The 23,674-nt window shown below is 38.1% G+C and overlaps 1 protein-coding gene across 2 annotated transcripts; it reads right to left on the bottom strand.

The window, feature by feature from the left end:
* Nucleotides 1–108: 108 nt before the first annotated feature.
* On the bottom strand, nt 109–8,079 carry LOC108679176 (probable assembly chaperone of rpl4). 2 transcript variants are annotated; one of them, XM_018167777.2, is made up of 4 exons: nt 7,956–8,079; nt 4,463–4,678; nt 3,288–3,383; nt 109–335 (listed from the first exon to the last, which is right to left on the bottom strand). In XM_018167777.2, exons 1-4 carry the CDS (start codon nt 7,977–7,979, stop codon nt 144–146), a joined length of 528 nt encoding a protein of 175 aa, XP_018023266.1. In that variant the 5' UTR covers nt 7,980–8,079; the 3' UTR covers nt 109–143. The 2 variants fall into 2 exon arrangements, with proteins under 2 accessions (XP_018023266.1, XP_018023263.1); XM_018167774.2 differs by lacking the exon at nt 7,956–8,079 and adding an exon at nt 5,198–5,894.
* Between the last annotated feature and the right edge of the window lie 15,595 nt (nt 8,080–23,674).

Raw genomic sequence — 23,674 nt, 5'->3', positions numbered from 1 at the left:
GCACTACCTATTAGAAATCGATAGCTGTTCCTCAGGGGTTCCTAAAAGACTTACGATTTCTAACTATAACACTAAAAAAAAACATTATCAAGGTCAAGAAAATAGATATCAGGCAAAATACATTTATAGAAAAAAATCCTTTCCTATAAATCATCATCGGATGCTTCGCCTGCTTCTTCAATGATTTCTCGCTCCATTTCTTGTTCATCTTCGGCGTCAGTCCAGCCATCCTCATCGTCCTCCTCCTCCTGGGAGGCGTCGTAACCCAGCTCAGCAAGGAGGTCAGAGATGTGCTCGACCAGCTCCGGGTCATCGCATGGAAACTGAGACTCGCACTGCAAAAGTCACAGCGAGAGATTATCTTTAAACCAAATACCCAACACAGATATAAACATAATCTTAGGTTAACCAGCCACTTGCACTGAATTAAATTACATGCTTTACATTTTAATTGCAACAATTGAATATTAAATAGTGTAAATATCTCGAATACGACAGAATGACTAGGCTTTAGAGTTCAGAGCGAGATGGTGATGGATGACGTACAATCATGACACAAGCCTATCCTTAATACCGCGCTTTTATTGGCGTGTTCAAATTCACTTTGATATTTCTTGATGAAAACTATAAGCTGAAATATAGATAAACGTTGAACCAATTTGCATGACCTTTTCAAGCAGTACAGCCCAAGCCTATTCTCATGGCATAGCACAATATAGTGATGTCGGCGCTGAAGAATAAGCCTGATGTGGCCTGCGCCGATTCTTGTACTTTTCGTGATTTTTCCACAGGAGATCTAAAATCAGGTCTTTCGACCGGATCTTTTCAAAACTGACGTTTGTATGGTGCTAGGCATTTCAAGTCTGAACATATATTTATCCGTAGCTTTGTCTAGTCTGTTCTTGAACGAGTTTATACTCGGAGCGTCAACGATGTGATCGGAGAAACTGTTCCATATGTCGGTGATTCGAAGCGAGAAGAAATGTTGTCGCGTGGATGAGTTGCAACACATTTTTCTAGTTTATAGCCGTAGCCCTTGGTTCTTGTTTCAAATTCTAGTAATCTTTCTGGGACAATGTATAAACCATGAAAATACTTGTATACTTCAATGAGGTCCCCTCGCAGACGTCGATATGGGAACCTTATAGACCTTGGAACCTTATAAATCTTCAATCTTTCTTCATAGGATTCGCCCTTCAAGCCTGGAATAATCCTTGTTGCATGTCTTCGAACACTCTCGACTAAATTTCTGTCCTTTTCAAGTTTCGGTGACCACACGACGTTTCCAAACTCTAGGTCCGGGCGCACAACAGCAACAAACAACAGCTTCATCGTTTCTGCATTTAGGCTAGGATCTCGTAAGAGCGTCTGATCAGTCCTAGAAGTTTGTTGGATTTATTAGCTTGTGTTTCAAATATGCCTAGAAAATTTCAGCTCCTTGTCGACATAAACTCCCAAATATTTTTTCACACTAGACTTTTCAATCATTACTCTCTCGTTGCAACCATGTCATCCACACTGTAATCTTGCTGTTCATAGTTCTTCCCGAGATGAAGTACTTTACACTTGTCAGCATTAAAACGCAGCTGCCACGTATCAGCCCAGTTAACTTAACTGTCAAGATTATCTTGCAATTGAACTTTATTTGACGCATTCTTCACTGTATTATAAACTTTTGTGTCAACAGGCCCAAGAACGCTTCCTTGTGACACGTCACTTCACATTGATGCCCAGTCTGACACGGTTCCGTTAAAACAGACACGTTGTCGTCTACCAACTAGAAAATCTCTGATCCATTTGAGTACGTTTCCCTCTATACCCAAAGACTTCACTTTACGCAACAGCCGCTCATACGGAACACTGTCAAATGCCTTGGCAAAATCGAGGTACACTGCATCCACTGGCTCCCTTTCGTCCAGCAGGCGAGTCCAATCGTTCAACGTAGACAAGAGATTAGTGGTGCAGGATCTACCAGTAATAAAGCCATGTTGACAGTCTGATAGGAGATGGTGAACAGTCAAGTGATCGATAATCCTATCCCTCACAACAGATTCCATTACCTTACAAACAACACTTGTCAGACTGACAGGGCGGTAGTTACCGGGGCTACTTTTGTCACAATTTTTGAGCAATGGTGTTACTTGAGCTTCTTTCCAGTCGGACGGCAAAGTTCCTTCGTTCAAGGTTTTTGAAAGAATACTGTCAATGGGCCGGCCAGAACGATTGATAATTTTTTGAGCAATCTGGGATGGAAGCCGTCTGGTCCACATGACTTGTAGAGATTTAGATTTTCCAGGCGCCTGAGAACCTCTTCTTGAGGTGTTTCAAAACCTGTTAACTTTGAGCAGACTGGGCGCTCCTCAATATCTGGAATACTGTTCAAGTCCTCATCTGTGAACACACTGCTGAAGAACTGATAAAAAACGTTAGTCTTGCCCTCATCAGAGGATATCTTTCATTGGTCTATTTTCAAATCAGAAATACCGTCGTTCGTCTTACAGTTCAAAATAGCGTACAAAAAGGCTTTCGGGTTCTTTTGTGCATTTTTGGTAATATTTTCTTTCAAAGTTTTTCACTGCGATGCGGCAGACTTTTTTAGCTTGATTTCAAGCTCTTGCATACAGGTTATAATCAGCATCGGTGCGAGTTCCATCTCTATTATTGATGTAATTCAATGACAACATGTTACAGCCTACATCCAGGCAGCGCCTTCACCAAAACTACCCACTTCCACCCAAGTTGCTTGTCCGTTTCAACAGAAAAACGTTACCATTGTACTCAGCTAAAGCCTGATACACCAAAACGTAAAGAAAGCACACTCTACGCCAAAATAGGCCCTTTTTAGCGCATTTTCTCATTTATGGAAAAAAGGTGCTATTGTGCTCGCCATGTCCGTCTGTCTATCAGTCCGTCCGTGACTTCACGTTTTCGTCGACGAAAAAATGCGCTCTATGTCATTCACTGCAGTAAGTACTGGGTTATATTTTTTCCAATAGGACCAGTTCACATAATTAACTCAATTTCACATTTCAAAAGTTAAAGAACCGACCTGGCATTTTGACCTTAGATAGCGTGTCTATAAGATCGTCATTTTGCTTCATATTGTGATGACGCCAAAGAACATAAATTGATCACAAACAACTTTAATGCTTTTCAATTTTGATCACCTGTAGGCTTGTTAGGGTATTCACAGTACCCACATCAGAAGTGGGAATATTTGTGAGGGTTGTAGGTTGAAAGCAATTTTACAGATTAATAAGCATTACATTTCTAGTTACTGAACAAACCGTCTTAGCATTTTTAAGGTGAAGCAGAGCATCACTGTGATGTTCTTGCCCTTGTAAGTAGGAATTCCAGCCGGACAGATAGTGCACCTCTACAACCTGTTATGGGAAAAAAACTATTAGAAGACTTTTCTTTCTTCAAGATTTTTTAGCTTCACCTATTTTTCAGATGTTCAAGCAATTGCATAATTCGTGTCTATTGCTTCCATCAGAAGAGAAAATAACAAACAGATTTTCATTGCCTTTCCATTTTAATTTTGGGCCTTTAAGATTTCATCCAATCAATTATATATCATAGTAAATATGCTTGCGTTTTTTAAGCTTAGCGCCATAAATACATAAAGGCGCATTCCAGGAATGCTCATGAAGTGGGACATTATTTTAGCAGGCAATTGCAGCTCAGGGAGTTTGAAGCACTACATCATCAAGCTTAAAAATGAGCCTTGAATTGTGAAATAAAAATAGGATTCAATCCGCAATGTATATGGTAATTTGTTATTGCGTTATTGTTTATATGGTAATTTATAGCATGATTAGTGTATGGAAGTTTATATTAAAGACATCACTGGCAAGAAAACGAGATTAACCATTGAAATTCACTTGTGTGCTCAAGGGGGACTTATTTTTTTCAAAATTTCCAGAACCTAAAACAAAACAAAAGGTCTTGTGCATGCAAAAGTGAATGGGAGGTGAAGGGTTCATGAGTCGTCAGTGGGAGGCACTTCTTGCTGTTCAGTCACTGTGGTCAGAGCGCCATGGTTCAACGGTTGTAGTTTCATAGATAGTTGTAATGACCTCAAGGAGGAAATTCCTAAGCCTACAATGATCAGTCTAACAACCAAGTGTTAAAATCTTAATTATATTCAAGTCATCTGTAGAAGCAGGACAGACCTATACACAGCAACAAAAATACTAAGTTGAAAATGAACATATTAATGAAACATGAAGATTAAATTGTTTCAGGATTTGTTCTACAACATATTTCAGAATGATAATTTCATTTAATATGAACAACTTAAGAATACATTTTATGAACTAAATAACTGTTAAACCTGTAAATTTTAAGAAAATTCAAAACTCCTTTTTTATTTCCATTGCAGTCTCAAAAAGCCTAAATCACAAAAAGATGATCAAGATAAAAAAATTCTAATAAACTTTCATGACAAAACAAAGCCTACCTGATCACTCTCATCCAGTAAGCTATCAAGGATGCTCTGTGCATCTTCATGCATTTCTAGCTCAATAAAAAGTTTAGCAGCAGCTAGGCGAAGAGGAGCCGGCAACTCAGAAGCTTTGGATCCATCCTCCTGGAACTCCACAGTCCACAGAGGACGGCTTTCTTCAAGGACTGTCTTGGCTTGCACCACTTCACCAATAATGTTGAGGTAGCGTGCCTGGAACAAGGATGAACTCATTCACAAGGAACCCTTGAATAACTATTTGGCATATTAAAAATTTTAACATGAATAATGAACTCAAAACTTGGGTTATTGACATTTGACAATGTATTTAGTTACATTGCATACTTATTTGAAGGCAATTTTTAAAAGTTGCCATTAAGGAGCTTACATACATTAATTTAACTATCTGAAAACAGCACCCAAGCTGGATAAGCAAGAACAGAATATCCACTGTAATTGCTTCAGGTAATGTCTTTCATTATTCTTCTAATTAAGAATTAATTCTTCTTCTTTAATTATTCTAATTGTTGTCTTTCATTATTCTTGAATTAAACTGCAGCCCAATGCATCTTATACCTATATAAAATATTCAAAAGCCCACAAAAAATTAATTAAAAACACTTGACACAATAGAGTAAACTAATCTAACAGTGAAAACTATATATGCACATGAAATTCACCACAATAAATTTCTTATAAATAAATGATTATTTGAATAAAAAAAGGATGTACCTTAGTAATATGTGCTTCAGCATTAGTAGGATCATGTTCCAGTGCATTGTCTAAGGCTTTCTTACAAGCATCTTCTGCATCAGCCTCATCACAAAGATCTGTGAAAAAAAGTTCTGCCACAGAGCAATACACGGTGCTGAGTTCTCTTTCTGGACTTTCATCTGATCCCTTGTTCATGTTGTCTCCTTCCATAGCATTGGAGCGTTGCTCATCAATATCCATTGCAGCCTCCACAGCAGAGGAGGAAGCGTTACTGCAAGATTGTGATGACCTTGCAGTAAATTCACCCCCATTTTTAACTCTTATTTTTCCTAATAAAATCTGAATGGCAGATTGATAACACTCAAGAGATTCTTTTCCATCAACAATTTGAGCTTTGGACAAATATAACCTGTGGTTACGACCAGGCTGCAAGTCAATAGCTTTGTTGAGATGTTTTAATGCAGTCTCAGAGTCGCCTATCTCAAGAGCAATTGTAGATGACAGCTCCAAAGCTTCAATATTTTGGGGGTTTTTAGATAACAATTTTATAGATATTTTTAATGCTTTCTCAAAATCTGAAGATTCCAAATACTTGTTGGCCTTAGCAATAAGTCTTTTAAATGTAGCAGAGTCCATTTTGAGTTTAACGAGTTACAGGTGACAAATATTATAGACAAGATTAATTTCTACAGATACCTGAAAAAATGACATATAACTGCAATTATTCATATTATTATAATTGATTAACAAAAAAATTGGAAATCGATTCAAAGAAATGAAATTACAAACCAAATATCCAGAAAATGAGGTAAAAAATATTTCTGAGCTGCTACAGAAGAATGAACAGTGGAAATCCTAAGACAAAACGAATCAACACAGTACCATCAAATTGAGACTGGACATAACAGGGCAACTTGAGTAAGTTCAAAAGATATTTAAATAAAAGACAGTAAATCTTTGAAAACATGCATCACTCAAACAAATTACAATGGCGCAAACAACAAACATAATTAACACTTACCCAAGGGGTTAGTTACAAAGACTTAAGTATCCCCCATTAGACAGCACCACATTTAAAACATGTTAAGGGGAGAGCCTACCTTTAAACAAATTAACAAAAAAATTGTTATTAACTGGCCAATCTTTCTGTAGCTCCCTACACATGTGCAAAACACTACCTAATAGAAGCACATTTGATTTATACGAGTTTATACAGAAAATGAAGGAAAACGTGACAAGTTAAGGGGAATAAACTGGAATAACAAACACAGTACACATATTCTCTGGAAGACAATCTCATCAATTTCAAATAAAATACCATGCCAAGAACCAAGCAAAACTGTACAATTCACAAACACAACAGCATACACCGACAAAGAGAAGGCAACACAATTCAACAAGTAGTTCATAAACACCAAACCGCACCAAACCTCACACAATAACAGGATAACAGATAGAAGAATTAAATCACTAAAGCCTTAAAGGGCAACCCAATAAATATAACAACAGCCATGACCACACTCGCAATAAAAAACAGTAAAAATAACAAATCAACTGGACCAGACCACGTCAATATACTGCATCTCAAACACCTAGGCCCCACAGCAATTACATACCTTACTCAAATTTACAATATTACAATAAACTCCAATACAATACCCCATACCTGGACGCTAGCCAAGATAATTCCAATACCTAAACCTGGCAAAGACACTAACATGGGGTCATCCAATAGACCAGGCCCCAGGGGTCTCCAAACTCTTCAATGTGCAGGCCACATTATATATTTCCCATATATACGTGGGCCAAAGTCATAAAAAAAATCAGTGCCAGTAATTTTATTTACTCAAATATTAAAGAATAAACATAGAAATATTAAAACATATCTTTTTGGAAAAAATCAGGGTAAACTAAATAAAAGCCTGTCTTGATGCCTGTCAAATGATGCTGTCATTTTGATTTAAAAAATTCATTAAAATCCGGTTCCAGATTAGATGAGCCAATTGTACCAATTGATTTCAAGATATCGTCAGACATAGTTGCTTGACATTTAGATTTCACACACTTCATTTTGGGAAATATTTGTTTACACAAGTACCTATGTTGAAGACGGCCACAGCTGCACGCTTGGCTCTATTGCTAGAGATGCTCTCACTTGACAGATCAGTTTCACGGTCCCTGCGCTTGCATCTACCCGCAACAGCAACAGGAGTGGCCTCAATGATGCTATCTAGATCAGAGTCCTCAATAACGAAACCATCAATAGCAATATCTTCCTCCAACCTCCATCATTGCTGCACACTCAGCTAAGCTAACTCGCCCACCTCCACACTCCACAGTAGCAGTACTAGAGGGCAGAGGCTGCTGAGCCAGAGCCTGCTGCTGGTGCTGGGGGACCAAACCCAGACCCAGCAAGACAGCCTGTATGGGCTGTATCTCCCATGCAAGACTATGATCAAGACGGAGGACGATTTCTTGTAATGACGAATATACCTTACCTACAGAAATGGAGTAGACAAACCAGAAAAAAGGAAAAAAAAAACAAGGCGGACTGGCAAACCTCTGACTCTGAGGGAGCAAGCCAGTCGGGTTAAAGCAGAAACAAATCAAATAATAAAGGTTGTGAAATGTTAATACTTATAGAATCTGAAGCAAAAATTTACCGGTTACTTTACTTTAGGTTTAGGGAATAGGGATCGCAATTCACACACGTGCTTTCACGACGAACGCAACTGACTTTCTCCAGAGCACAATCGTAACTTCGTAAGATGTTTACCGTATGAACGCCGCTGACTCTCATCACAGTTCAAACGAGACTCCTGATTGTATTGATTTACCAGTGCCAACTCCTACAGACATCCTACAGAGCTCCTTAATCATGTCTCCCACTTGAGTTCCCTGCAGTCCTTCGGCGACTTCACTATCAAATACGTCTGCTAACTCCGTAAGCCCCGGTGAATTAGAATCCATGTTCTTATCCTACCCCGCGTATTTCTTATGAAGTTAAACAAATAATCTTATTTCCCAAAAATCAATTTTTAATACTATTTACAATGATTTATACTCACGATTTCCTTATATGAAATTATTTCACGCAACGAAACACACCATATGTCTTACCAATTTGACGGTTCTCCCTTACCCTTAGCTTTCATTAATTCGTGGCGTCGCCGCACGGGCGACATTCAAAAATATAACTTGTATAAGCCTTGGGAGGTTAGTGCTAATGCTTTTTCGCTCACGTGTTCGTATTGTGGTCACTGAATACGCAAAAAAAATTTTGAGCCGTAACTAAGCTATTGGCAGCGGGCGCCATACTCTGTGGCAGATTTAAGTTGACACTCTACGTAGGGCTCAATTTTCATGAACTCGCCGGCTTGCCTTCCCATTATCTCCCTGATATTTTTTTCTTCCCTCGGCTTCCCTTCCCATGATCTCCCTGATATTTTTTCTTCCCTTTCTACTGATACATATGTTGTGACAAAATTTGTGATTAATCATCTGTTACCAAACAAATATAAGGAAAATCTCACAAATTATTGACGAAATTGATTTTGATTTGCAAAATTAACAGCTACATATATTTTTACTACTTAATGGGAAATAAATGTCAACTGATAAACAACGTGACAGTTTTATATCAGTAACTCGACTTGACATTACATTTTTTCATTGGTAGCTATTATATTTTGAACTTGACATAAAACCGACCACTTACTCACCGTGCAAATAGTTTTCAAATTGCCTAAGATTATGTACAAATACTTACATATACAATATATACCAACTGATTATTTAACTTATTTCAAAAAACAGTGTACATGTAAATGTTATACGTTAATCTTACAGTCAAGGTAATGAAATAGATTATTTTTTAATTATAGAACATACGTTGTTTACAATTTGTGGCAAAAAGTCTGTACCCGGAAATTTTTGAAGGAATTTTAGTCTACGCGAAGTGCGAGAATATAATAAATATATAATTCGTAATAGAGGGTTGCTTAAATTTCTAACAGACTTTCTGAGGTTAGGGAGAATAAATCTAGATTTTGGGGCAAGATTTTGTTCCATCGATTTCTTGGAGAGCAGCTGTTGACAATTTTCATCAAATTGCGAGGATTTGAGAAGTGAAGAGACACAATTCATTAATAACGATCTAATACCGACAATTTGGTAAAATTTTGTCCCGAAGTCGTACATGCTCTCCAGTCAGACAGGGTTTTAATACCCCATTTACATTTATATGTTACTTAAAGTCATCATATTAAGGTGACACACAGAATTGAATCGACTATTACTACATAGAAATTATATGATAACAAACATGCCTCATCGCAGCTGGTTAACTCCTTTTCACGCTTAATTCCTTCTGCATTTATTTGATTCACAGAAATTCTTTTGCTCTCTCACAGATTATTTCATAACCACAGCCTCCATTATTCACATTTATAACCCCCGTCACCATTATTTGCATTCATAATTAATTTTTATCACTTTCAAATAATTTTATCACAATTATTTTGTCAAAGGACTTTATTCAGTCCAGCAGCTATCTCAACCAATCGTCAGTTATGGAAAGATCGGGTTCCAAAGGCCGGATCCCTTGTGAATCAAGTCACGAAAAATTCAAGAATCGGCAACAGGCCATGGGCCTATTTCTTCAGTGCTGACTCTTCTTCTATTCTATTCTTTTGTGATAATCGTAATGACTTGCCGTTGTCCGAGAATCTGTGCTGTCAACCTACGATACTATATATCGTTAAAGTAAAGACTGCTACGTCGCCATCTTGCGTAAGGAAAGCTAAACATCTTAGAGGGAGATGTTCTATAAGAAGTCGATTATAACTTGTAGTCATGTTGTCAAAAAGTTAAACTCTTTATTAATATGATTTTATTAGGTGATAATACTTCTCATTGTATTTGATAATGCTTAGTCAATGTTCATTTCTCTAGTGTATTGACGAACTGGTAAGGACTCACGCGCTCGCAAGTTAATTATCCTCGAGAGTTATTCTATCTTATATAGACTTTCTCTTATCATTATTTGACCAAAGGATTAAATTATGATTCTATTTTATTGTGATATACTATGATATCTATTGTTTTTGCATATAGACGCTTTTATTAGCCTATTTCTTCTACATTGTAGACGGGTGTTGAGGCAAGCTCATTTTAGCTAAGTTACCCATCGCGGAAAAGTCGTGTGTGCTCAGTGGTACTGGGTTGGGGTGCACATGTTTCTACATGAATCTCTAGAGCCAGATATGGGCTTTAAAGACCTTATTCTACCGTAGTTCTAAAGTTTACTCGGAAAGAGTTGTAGTAACTGACTAATAATGGCGTAGGTGGAGTTCTTGGATAGTCCCAGATGCTGGCAGCGCTCTGGGACGGCTAGTTCCCGTGCCGATTACTTCTCGTGTTGTGGGGGCTTATAACCTCTTCACTCGAGTATATATTACAGCGTCATATATATATGACGAGTATACATATATGTATACTGTCAATGGGCCAGCCAGAACGGTTGCTAATTCTTTGAGCAATCTGGGATGGAAGCCATCTGGTCCACATGACTTGTTGGGATTTAGAGCTACCAGGCGCTTGAGAACCTTTTCTTCGTGTATTTCAAAACCTGTTAAATTCGAGCCGACTGGGCGCTCCTCAATATCTGGAATACTGTTCAAGTCCTCATCTGTTAAACACACAGCTGAAGAATAGGATTAAGAATGTTAGCCTTGCCCTCATCAGAGGAAAACTCTCGTTGGTCTACTTTCAAGTCAGATATACCGTCGTTTGTCTTGCACTTCGAACTAGCGTACGAAAAGAAGGCTTTCGGATTCTGTTTTGCATTTTTAGCAATATTTTTTTCGAAGTTTTTCACTGCAGTGTGACAGACTTCTTTAGCTTGATTTCGAGCTCTTGCATACAGGTTATAATCAGAATCGCTGCGAGTTCGTAAATAACACTTGTAGGCTTCTTTCTTGGTCTTTAGCTGAACTTTAACTGTACTGTTCATCCACTGGGATTGAAACTATCGTCAGTCATGAAAATATCCGGTCAAATGAAACGATATTAGATCTTCTGTGAACAAGGCACGAAAAGGAAAAGAATCGGCGACAGGCCACATCAGGCCTACACTGCAGCGCCGAGATCACTATGTTATGTTATGTTAAGTCAGATATACCGTCGTTTGTCTTGCACTTCGAACTAGCGTACAAAAAGAACGCTTTCGGATTCTTTTTTGCATTTTAGCAATATTTTTTTCTAAGTTTTTCACTGCAATGCAACAGACTTCTTTAGCTTAATTTCGAGCTCTTGCATACAGGTTATAATCAGAATCGCTGCGAGTTTGTAAATAACCAAGTACGCTTCTTTCTTGGTCTTTAGCTGAACTTTAACTGTACTGTTCATCCACTGGGACTTTTTGACTCCTCCAAGCGTAATCCTATAGGTACACAGGTATCAACTGCTGACATAACCGCGTCTTTGAAAAAATGACCAGTGGATCATGTAACACACAGTGGAAATAATTGCACGGGTATTATTATAATAATTACAATATACATATTGTTTTTTTCCATAACTATCCATAATAGGATTGACATTTTTGTAGTTAAGTTTGAATGTAATATTAATGAGGACATCGTCAGTGCAGGTAATCAAAGCACCCAAATAACTTCTCTATTAAAAATTTTATTAAATAACAAGAAACTATAGTAAAAAATGCTAAATTCTTTCATTGGTACCGGTACGGTTCTTCAAATTGGAATGAGGGCAGTTATTGTCATCAAAATTTGCACAAACAATTTATGCTAAATTTATGTACTTAGAAGCAATATTGAAAAAATAGTGCGAAGGTTTCGATATCTTTAGAATAAAGTATTTTTTAGGAAAAACAATAAAGGAAAATTTGTAAAGTGGATGTTCGCTCTCCTTTGCACGAGTAACCAATGTTTTACTCTCACCAATTCTAGACATTGCCTAATTTTCACAACTAGCGGGGTTCAAGCCCGTGACTACCTGTTCCGATCTTCGTGACCTTAACCACTCGACCACAGCATGTGTGGCCGCGGAGAATACAGCAAGTTTGGTTGCAATGGATACAGCAAGTTTGGCTGCGAAGGATACATCAAGTTTGGCTGCGAAGGATACAGCAAGTTTGGTTGCAAAGGATACAGCAAGTTTGGTTGCAAATGATACAGCAAGTTTGGTTGCGAAGGATACAGCAAGTTTGGTTGCGAAGGATACAGCAAGTTTGGTTGCAAAGGATACAGCAAGTTTGGTTGCGAAGGGCACAGCAAGCTTGGTTGCAAAGGGTACAGCAAGTTTGGCTGCGAAGGATACAGCAAGTCTGGTTGCAAAGGATACAGCAAGTTTGGTTGCGAAGGGTACAGCATGAACATTTTCTGTCGATTAGTTCGATCTAAAAATGCACTTTTCTTAGACCCTCATTTGCTGGTGCGACGAAATTTTCTAAGTATATACATTCAAAATATGTAAAATAAAAAATTTTATTCAACGTTTCGGATGATTTGCAGCCTTTTATTTTTGAGAACCTGGTCCGGCGGACCCATGAAATTTTTACCTCATCAAAATTCCCCCTAAAACGTCAGCATCTTCAAATAGTCTTCATCTAATCATGTAGAAGTTTTGAAGCGATTTGGTCGCGCGGAAATGAAATAAGTGGGACATTAAACAGCCAGGGTCGCCTTCTACTTGCACATCATGATTGGTGAAGAGCCATATTTATATTGGCGGCCTCTCCGTTCAGACGATGACGAAATAAACGATCAGACGATGGCCGGGAGAAGCCTTCTCTACAGCAAATCCTATTTTATTCAAGTGAGTAAATTTCTACATATCCCATATTTTTTATGTCAATTTATCCCAAGTTTTCCATTTGAAAATTTTTTTTCACGTTCTCAATTCTCCGTTTATTAACAACATTGCACATGTTTCTATTTGCCGGCTGATAATTTCAATAAATCTTTTTGGATTTTTGTTTGAGGCTAGACAATATACTAATAAGGACAATAGCTTCATATATTGTTAAGCATACACACCCCTAGGGCCCAGTAACAGTAACATCTGTGCACAGGGCACGGTCTGACTCTGACTCTGGAGTGCTTTTTCTTAAACAAGCTTAATTCACTCCCTGAGGACCCTGACCAACACGAGGGGACAGTTTTGGACATATCTTTGAATTTGCTTTGTGCCCCTGTCCACAATTGGCACACTTTACCTCATTACTATTGCAGCTACTCACATGGTGAGGGGTGAGGTCCAGCACAAACCAGACAACATTCTGGACCACGGCACCCCTGAGCTGAATGCCCCGGAAGTTGACAGCGGAAGCACTGGAGCGTAGGGAAAACATAGGCACGGACTCAGTAGCGGATGGGTCCAAACTTAATATGAGATGGTAGAGCGTCGCCGGTGAATACCAAGCGCAGAGATGTGGATGGTACTCTTGTACGCTCCTGCTGACGCATTAGTCTTTCAATTCGCACTATTTCTGCAGACCCTTCTACATTCAAACAGGCTTGTAGTAATTCTATATCGGCATCTATTTCTACTGGTGAGACTACAACATATAAATATTTTGCCTGGTTTGGATGGGAGCAGCTTACATTCCAAGGTCCTAAAGTTGTTGCAGCTAGTATAGCATCTATGTTGTTAGGATTCTTTAACTCAATGGCGATCAGGCTTTTCCTCAAATTTACTTTAACATCTTTGATGCTGCTGGTGGAGTATGGTGGGGTGGCAAGTGCGGTGCAAAGCGTAGCTGGATATGTCAGCATCTTGCGGGGGGCAGCATCAGTTGTCATTGCTGTTTTGTGTCAGCCCAGGTGCTGCAATTTTCCCATCAGCCCCAGCAGTTTGTGTTGAATCTAAGGCTGAAATAATTTTTTTACCTTCCCATACGAACGTTTGATGTAGTCATAGCCACGATTATTTGCCAAATTTACATTTATTTTAGGGAATTTATCCTGCTGGTTCATCGTCGCGAACGACATGTTTGTAGATACTGCTTCAGTTGTTTATACCTAGTCAAATTAGTTCGTCCTTGTAAGAGGATTGAACTAGCAAATTTTTTGGGATAAAACCCTTCATAAAAATCGAAATTAATGATGGGGAAACTGTCGAGTGCGGCAGTTGCTCAAACCGCCAGGTCATGAATTGCATGTCGACTTGTTGAGTGTTGTACTAGGCAGACTGGCAGTTGAGAGTTGAGGTTATCAAGCAATGGTTTGCACTTTGCACTTGCAGCCTACAAGTTTTCAGGGTTAGTGAGGTCTAAAAAGCATTTTCTTGGTTATTTAAGAGCCATAGAGCAAAGCAATGCTGAACGAAACACGAAAGTGAACAAACAACGAGCTCCAAGTATGAACGCGTTCAAGAACAGACTAGATAAAGCTATGGAAAAATATATGTTCAGATTTGAAATGCCTAGCTCCTTATCGAACCCGGTGGAAGTCTAGTAGCTACTTCAAACTATCGTCAGTCATGAAAAGATCCGGTCAAATGACACGAGTTTAGATCTATGAACAAGGCACAAAAAGGAAAAGAATCGGCGACAGGCCACATCAGGCCTATACTTCAGCGTCGATGTCACTATGTTATGTTATGTTATGTTAAACCAAACAAAAGGAAAATGACACGGCATTCGCACAAAATAAGGGACAGCGAATCAGGTTTATGGGAAGTTTGAGAAATACTTAATGATTGACGAGTATGAAGCTTCTAGAGACACTGATTAGTTCACGGCGCAAAACTGTAGTTCGTAAGTATCACAGATTGACGACCACAGCTCGGAACTGCTTAATGAATCTAAGAAATCTGACTAGCTTGTTCGCCCAGTCTCGGACATTGACTTGTCCGCACAAGCTGGACAAGAGGCAACCGCACTGCGTCGGAAATAAATAATTCAAGATTACCTTTATTATTATGGAAGATTGTTTGGAAATATTATTTAGCTTGGAAATTACAGAATTAATCTGTGAGAAATTTATAATTTCTCACATATGAGATGGTAGAGCGTCGCCGGTGAATACCAAGCGCAGAGATGTGGATGGTACTTGTACGCTCCTGCTGACGCATTAGCCTTTCAATTCGCACTATTTCTGCAGACCCTTCTACTTTCAAACAGGCTTGTAGTGATTCTATATCAGCTTCTATTTCTACTGGTGAGACTACACCATATAAATATTTTGCCTGGTTTGGATGAGAGCAGCTTACATTCCAAGGTCCTGAAGTTGTTGCAGCTAGTATAGCATCTATGTTGTTAGGATTCTCAAACTCAATTTCGATCAGGCTTTTCCTCAAATTTACTCTAACATCTTTGATGCTGCTGGTGGAGTATGGTGGGGTGGTAAGTGCGGTGCAAAGCGTAGTTGGAGATGTCAGCATCTTGCGGGAGGCAGCAATCTCAATTCCTGCAGCATCAGTTGTCATTGCTGTTTTGTGTCAGCCCAGGTGCTGCAATTTTCCCATCAGCCCCAGCAGTTTGTGTTGCAGGTCGTCCCTCACTGACTAAGTTACTGCTGGGTCTGTTTGGCACTGGCTTTGGTCTCTCCATTGTAATTGTCACAGCTTCCTGGTTAGTCAATTTTTCTATTACAGTTACTCTTGCATTGTTTGAATTTTGGCTCCTTTTCTGTTGCGAACCGGGGGTCATATCATCTGAAGCTTTCCTCATTGTTCTGTCTGTATTGGCCGTCACTATTTCAGTAGATTCCCTCATTTCGGCTTCGGCCCAGTCGTCCGCAGTAGTGACAAAATGTTCTAACTGCGAGCCGGTTAGATTTTCTTCACTATCTTTAGAAATTAAATTTCCAGGAGGCCCTGGAGCTTGAAAGCCATTTTCGTTAGGCTTTGGCATTGTTTCAAGTTTTTCAACGAGAAAGATCACTAGAGCAAGTTTCCGTTCTATGTGATTTGCACCACACGTCTTCACACAGCGAGTGACCAATCGAAACTCACTAAACGCGTTCGCGTGGCGAAAAATGTTATCCGTTTTTAGGTGACTGAAGTCACGGTTGAACTATAGAAGGTTGACAGTGTAGATCAACACGTTGTTTTTATGTCATCTTTGAACGCATTAAAAAAATTTACCTCATAAAAATGGCCCAAAATAATTTATTCACCGTAGGCAACTAGTCTTATTTTAAGCAAAACCGGTGTTACAAATCACTTTAACGTCACAAGGTGACGTCACAATAGCCAAGATAACGTCTTAGTTGGAATAACAAATGACATCCGCAAGGAGCAGCTGCGTGAGTGTCAACCTTGTTTTAGTTCAACCAAGACTGAGGTGGCCTTTACGAAGATCGTTTAGACACAATGGGGACGAATTTTCACAGAAAGTTATGGACGTAAAGTTTGTCAAGTCAAAACTGATATTGATCAAATAAAAAAAACTAATTAGTCACAATACGCTCCTGCAAGCGTTGTCAGAACTTTTTGTCCGCTTTGATTTTATTCTTTGGTAGCGCGCTACAGACTAAGTTTTATTATGTTTTCAACGCATAAGTTTTTCAAATCGAACCCGATCTAGACTATAACTGATTGTGGCTAAACAGCTCGTTTTCAATTTGATCAATATTATTTTGATTTGACAAAGCTGTGCGTACAAAACCTCGTAATCTTCAGCACTTGAGCTCATCGCGGTAGTCGCCTCCACCACCTTGATTCCAGACCGAGGAACAAAACTTTAGGGGACCCATGGTTGCCAGATGGAGCCAATAGAAAAAGGTTAATTTAGCTCACAAAAAGGACAACAACTGCTTCATTTAATAATGATAAGAAATTTCCAAATTTACGGAAGTTAAATCGATATTCAGTGCACATATTTCCTCTTTAGGCTTAATAATATTCCTATCTGATATTAATAAGATAGGAATATTACAACATTATTACATCATATTACAACATTATTACATCATATTACAACATTATTACATCATATCATACATATACAACATTATTACATCAAGTTCAGTGAGTTGCGATCTAAATTACTGTCAATGTCACTGATTTATTTTTAATTTAGTCTTCCCTACAAGAAAACGGGCGAGCAAATCTTATCCTGAACTGATATTAACAAAATATATCATTTATCATAGCCGATTTATATTGTTTTACAAACTTTGTACTAATTTATTGGATATTCATTGTCAATATCGGGCAAAATTCGAGTCGATTCTTCTTTTTTCCAAATCTATTCTGGTATAATTTATATTTAGAGCTGGTCCCAGGTTGAAATTAAGTCAACGAATCAGCTTAGACAAAGTAGATAAAAAAATTTGGGTCTGCGAAGACTCACCTATAATATATTCAAAAGGCAATAAGGTTAGTGATTCAGCGAATACACTTTTTCTTTAACCACTGTCAGGTAAGAATATTATTGGCGATGCATAATCTATCGTAGATGCAACGACATTAATAATTAGGTTGTAGGCAGCCTATTTACTTGAACTGGTATAAAAAATAATTATTCTCATTAATAAATATTGTATTTTACTTTTTCTTTGTGCAGGAATTATTGATATTTTGCAAGTTCCCGAAATGAATCTAATCAGCAGTAAATCTAAATGAGGAATAGAAAATGCGACATCCTTTCTCATTGGAAGTGATAACTTGTATAGAAAATCAATTAATAGTTTGAAAATTTTTATGTCGGCTCCGATCTACTATAGGAGATAGACATTAAAGCGCAGAATGAGAACGAGAGGTAATGACTTCAATTCCGACAATTCGTATCATATACTATGAAGTATAGCTCCTAATTTAGATGAATATTGACGATAATGAACAATTGGTATTATTGCAGATTAACTACATCCAAAAAAAAAGGGTGTTTTTTTTTAATTATATGTTTTTTGGGGTGTAGATTACGAATCTGAAATCCATTTTTGGCGGTCGGCATCGGAAAACCGANTGCCGTAAAATGACTTGGAAATGCAAATAAAAATTATTATGCAACATTGCCATGTAACAGACGGTGTACAGCAAAAAAGTTTAGTTGATGCCATATTAATATTTTTTACCAACCAATTATATTTTTCACAAAAAATGTTAACAGGGTAAACTTCAATATTTCTACTCGAAATGTTGGGCTGCAAGGCCGCACCAAAAGTTGACGTAACTAGCGTTACATTTTGAATCTAAAGCTGAAATAATTTTTTTTACCTTCCCATACGAACGTTTGATGTAGTCATAGCCGCGATTATTTGCCAAATTTACATTTATTTTAGGGAATTTATCCTGCTGGTTCATCATCGCGAACGACATGTTTGTAGATAATGCTTCAGTTGTTTATAGTCAAAATTAGTTCGTCCTTGTAAGAGGATTGAACTAGCAAATTTTTTGGGATAAAACCCTTCATAAAAATCGAAATTAATGATGGGGAAACTGTCGAGTGCAGCAGCTGCTCATACCGCCAGGTCATGAATTGCATGTCGAGTGTTGTCGAGCAGCGGACGCGGGCGTGGCTAGTCCGCTCTCAGCTCAGGTGGCCAAGCTTTAGCTGACCTAAGCAAATCGTCCAAGCCAGGGCGGCCATGAACTCGGACAACCGCGCCTGGGCACCCATCAGCACTGGCGGTCAAGCCTTAGCGACCATCAGCTCTGGTGGCCATCAGCCCTGGCGGCCAAGCCTGGTCGTCCATTAGCTCTGGCGGCCATCAGTCCTGGCGGCCAAGCCAAGTCGTCCATCAGCTCTGGTGACCATCAGTCCTGGCGGCCAAGCCTGGTCCTCCTTTAGCTCTGGCGTCCATCAGTCCTGGCGACCATCAGCTCTGGCTGTCAAGCCTTTGAGGCCGCTGGCCATCAGCTATATCGGCTAAGCATGGTCGTCCATCAGTTCTGGAGATCAAACCTAAGCATCCATCAGCTCTAACGGCCATCAGTCCTTGTGACCAAGTCATAGTAACCATCCGTTCTGGAGGCCAAACCATGGTGGCTTTCAGCTCTGAGCTCTGTCGTTCAAATCATTGCGGCGATCAGCTCTGACGGCTAAGTCACAGCGGCCATCAGCTTTGGTAGCCAAGGTGTTGCGGGAAAGCTATTACCTAACCTAGAAAGTTTAAACCAGGTAACAGAGATAATTCATAAATATCTAAACGTAAAGGGAACACAAAAAATCAAACAGAAATAACGTAAAGATAAATAGTAAATAACGACGTTAAAAATAAAAGAATATAAATGTTAAGAAGTTCGCTATTGGTTTACATAGGTAACATTGTAACAACCGTAGTAGGCACACGATACAAACGTAGGGACAGAATTGTCATGAAGCTTCACCAAACTCGTGAAATATGCTTATTTAAACTCATAGTAGTTGTGGTAGTAATTGAAGGTATGTGGGTTCAGTCATCTATAAATTACTCAACTGACAACTGTCGCAAATCCCGATAACTAACACAAAGCTCTCCCAAACTCTAGAAATAAGCTAAGTTTAACTCATGGCAGTGAGGCTAACAATTTAAGATATTTAGTTAGGTTCATTTATTTTTGAATTAATAAATTATTCGATACTTCGTAAATCCCGAACAATTTCTCTCAATATCGAGAAATATGCTAATTGCAACTCTCGGCAGCTTCAGTAATACTTTCATGTATGTAGCTTCAGTCATTTCTGAATTTTTTAATCAACCGATAAATGCAGCATATCTCCACGAAACCCTCAGAAATATATATAAACGTGCTAATTTTTAATTACTTGTATTTTTTTAGATTGTGGTGCAAATGTTAAATGTTTACTTTATTTTTATACTATTTAAAACACAATAGTATATAAGTACTATCACAAATTTTTACCGGTCAACGAATTTGGAAAAATAATTAAATCGTACAATTTATCAAAAAAAAGGCCAGTCTAGTAAACCTACTTATGGTTATGGCTATCGTGACGATCACGTCGCCTGATCATGTATAGATGTCAGTATTTATCTAGAAATATTTGAGTTGCTGGTGCGAATGAAGCGTATGAGGGGGAAATGCATCGTTAGAACGTAAGCATCGAAGAACGTAAGCGCAATTCATGAATCCTAGAATTAAATTAGCGGATTGTGAAATCCTTCGAGCTCATTTTATATATAAGTAATTTCGATTTATCGTTATTTCATGCTGTAGTACATTCCGAATATTATGTTCTATGCAATTTATTACTTTAATCATGCTCATTTGAACGCTCTTAGATATATAAAATTTATGCAACAGTTTTGATGTCATTCTGTATGTGCAGGCCGGTTTTTCTACGCCAACAAGATAGAATAAATGATGAAACTGGAGTTCTTTTCATTCTTCATCACTGTCAAGTCGGCGTTAGGCGGCTAGAGTACGCCACAGATATTGGTAAATCTATTCGAGCCGCGACAACCAAATCGATACAAATAAGGGCAGGAGTTGTAGGACCGGGCAGTTGCTATCGCGCCCCCCTCATTCGGCTGTGCGCACTCACGCCGAGCAGTGTGATGTGCCTGTTTCTGACAGTGACTCTAGGGTGTTAGCTTCTACCTCCGGTACTTCAGATTTGCGTATCTTAGAATCATTGTACATTTTTAAGCTTAAGCCCAGTTTAAATTCAGCTGTGAGCTCCTATCCCCTTGAAATTGTGAATAGATAGGTTTTTATGCCCTATTACTTTTAAATTTAGGTTCTAATTGTGTTCTGTGCTTTCAAATGTATTAACTTGTGACTTTCTATGTATATTCTAGATTCTACGAACTGACGATGGAGCTGGACTCCGAAACGTTTTCTATAAAGATATGAATTTTTGTGGACTATTCTTTGCTTTTAAATTTTTACCTAGTACAGAATAAGGACTTATGCCTTAGTTAGGGTAGCTAGTTATTCTGCTACTGAACTGTGTCAGAGTCAAATAATTCTGATTCAGTCTGATTTCAAACAGAAAATCATTGCAAATGAAGAAAAAATTAAACAATTATAATTTAAGTACTAGGAAAAATTCAATTAATATGAACAATATATCACAATATTTACATTTCATTAAATGCCACTAATACATTTATTACTTTTTTGCCTAATTTACGTTCCCATACTGTCTTACGCCAGAGACCAAAATAACTGGGAGAACGGCGACCGACGTTTTGACCATTAACTATGAGTAGGCCTATGTAGCTATAGTAGCACTGTAGCTAGTGTGCTGACTGGCCGTGACTGCTGAGGCATCTTCGGTATCGGTTTTAAGTTCGGATGGTGAGATGGATCAATTGAGTTCAGGTGCCAGGATGACAATATCCATGGTATGTAGATTGTAGAAGGTGGAATCTGTGGCCTACGGCTGCGTACCCCTAGCATCATAACATTACCAGCCCGCACTCAGCGCCCCGCAGTGGCGCACCAGGCGCAGCCGTATGAGTATGACTTCCAGACGATTCAGAATTCATCCGCAAACGAGTTAGAGCATTTTGTTGAAATGAAAACTTGATAAACTTAGCATACGAATAAAATGTCAGGACCGGCCAGCGTGATACTTAAAGTTACTCAACAAATAATTTAAACCACTCCAAATGTCCAGCATATTTACAAAATCTTTGCTATATGCCTTAGTATCAATGATTAGCATGTCATGAGAGAATCTTCCATGAAATCATGCAAGAAATTTTAACACAATCTTTGTAGCCTAAACATAACATTTATATGCGAAGGCGAATCGTCCTTTTAGTTAGTTCAAATCTTAGATGAATTCTAAAGAAACCCGGCGCTATCACTGCAGAGAATTACTCATTTGAAGTTTGTTGAACACTTGGGTATCATTAGCGATATACGAACACTTTCGTTTTTATTTAAAGAATTTTGTTACTTTATTTCAACTCCTAATGAAAACAAATATATTTTGAACTTTCTGCTGCTGAATCGAAGTTCTATATCTCTCAATGAGCTAATTTTTAGCGCACGAAGTAAGAAGTGTGTGGGAAATATTTCCCACCATTAATAATTTTTGTAGTCGTTTGTAAATTTGTTGTCTATATGTCGTTTCTGTTCATGTTGCGTTCGCAGTTTTGTTGTATTCAGTTTAGTTACGTAGTTTAAGTAGGTAGCAGTATCCGCTAGGTTACGGACTCCTTGATAAGCATTCATACCATTCAGACGTTCAATCTCGCAACGTGCCTTTTCTCAAACGCAGCAAGTTCTCAATTATTCAATTTTAATTTCTGCTCAATATTCACTTCAGCCAGCACCGCAACAGGAGCTACTGCTTTTCTAAATGTCTTCCTGGTTACTGTTTCACTATATTTTTGTTGGTGTGAATGTTGCTTTTTTTCATATTAATAATTTACGCTCTATGTACAATTTTTTTCTATGGTACTCTAGACAAATCAATATTCAATTCAATTATTAATATCTCAAATTTCGAATTAGCTACGTGGTCTCTGATATTGGCAGAGGAACTAGTTTCCTTTGCTGTGACCCACGATTCAGCATCTTTATCTTCAATTTTCCAACGTCAAAAGCTCAAACTGTCCTTTTCTATTTTTCCGTCTGGAGTACCTTCCTTTAACTGATTTCGTCTATATTTCTAATTTGCCTCTTACTACATGCATTAAGCACTGAGATGCACCAAAATCTTAGGTTTGTCAATTTAGTTATTTGTTGATTACTAATTGATTCATAATTTGAAATTCTTTGCTACAGAGCTAGTTTCTGATCTATTTATTGTTTAGTAAGTAGTTTAATTGTCATTTCAGTATCTGGGACCCGTCGGGGCAACACCATTAAGGAACTTTTAACTGTTGCAAACGGAATTACTTCATTGAACCGCCGTTCTTCTACTACAACATTTAAACTTTTGAATTCAGCTTCCTCTAAATAAAAACTGGCCAGATCAACGCCAGTCGTACGTTCAGATAAATTTGAATAAATATCAGCTGACTCTATTCTCTTTATTTGTCCGATTGTGTGAGACAATCTTTATTACTCACAAGTGATGCATATATTAGTGCCCACTAACGTCTACAATATAATGTTCGTGGAATGCAGTGACAGTCACGGATCTCAAATTGGTACTCGATCGCCTAGAAAAGACCTTTTCTCAAACCTTTTTAGGTCTGAGAACAAGAAACTCTGTACCTAATGAGATTTTTTTAAACGCATGTCAACATGTAGATAGGTACATATTTAGCACTTACATTCTCAACTTTTACTCATTTTAATATCAAAGTGAAACGGACTTTGTAATGTTTTTTTTAAAGCAGGCTATCGCATCAAATAAATAAAAAGCTTTGAAATTAGATAGATTTTGAGAGCTAAAATATTACCAAGTTTATTTGCGATTTCTGGCTAAGCAAACGAATCACGTAAATATATTACCATTAATCGCGTCAAGGGAATATTTTATATAGAATTCATTTGATATGTTGAATGGAATATTTGTCTATTAACTGCCTCGTTAATGTATAATTTACGTGATTTACTAGGTTCATATACGTCACGCTATCACATCATTACTAAGCGCCATCAATCCCACATTAA

This window comes from Hyalella azteca, unplaced genomic scaffold, assembly GCF_000764305.2.
Source record: "Hyalella azteca isolate HAZT.00-mixed unplaced genomic scaffold, Hazt_2.0.2 contig12222, whole genome shotgun sequence".
Classification (NCBI taxonomy): domain Eukaryota; kingdom Metazoa; phylum Arthropoda; class Malacostraca; order Amphipoda; family Hyalellidae; genus Hyalella; species Hyalella azteca.
Note: the sequence above shows the minus strand (reverse complement) of the source record. Positions and strands in the feature narration are given on the sequence as shown.

Coding starts and splice junctions, on each gene's coding strand:
- LOC108679176 (XM_018167774.2), bottom strand. CDS start 5,815: ATGGACTCTGCTACATTTAAAAGACTTATTGCTAAGGCCAACAAGTAT. Junction 3,384..4,462: donor TACTGGATGAGAGTGATCAG/GTAGGCTTTGTT, acceptor TTCCCATAACAG/GTTGTAGAGGTGCACTATCT. Junction 336..3,287: donor ACCTTAAAAATGCTAAGACG/GTTTGTTCAGTA, acceptor TGACTTTTGCAG/TGCGAGTCTCAGTTTCCATG.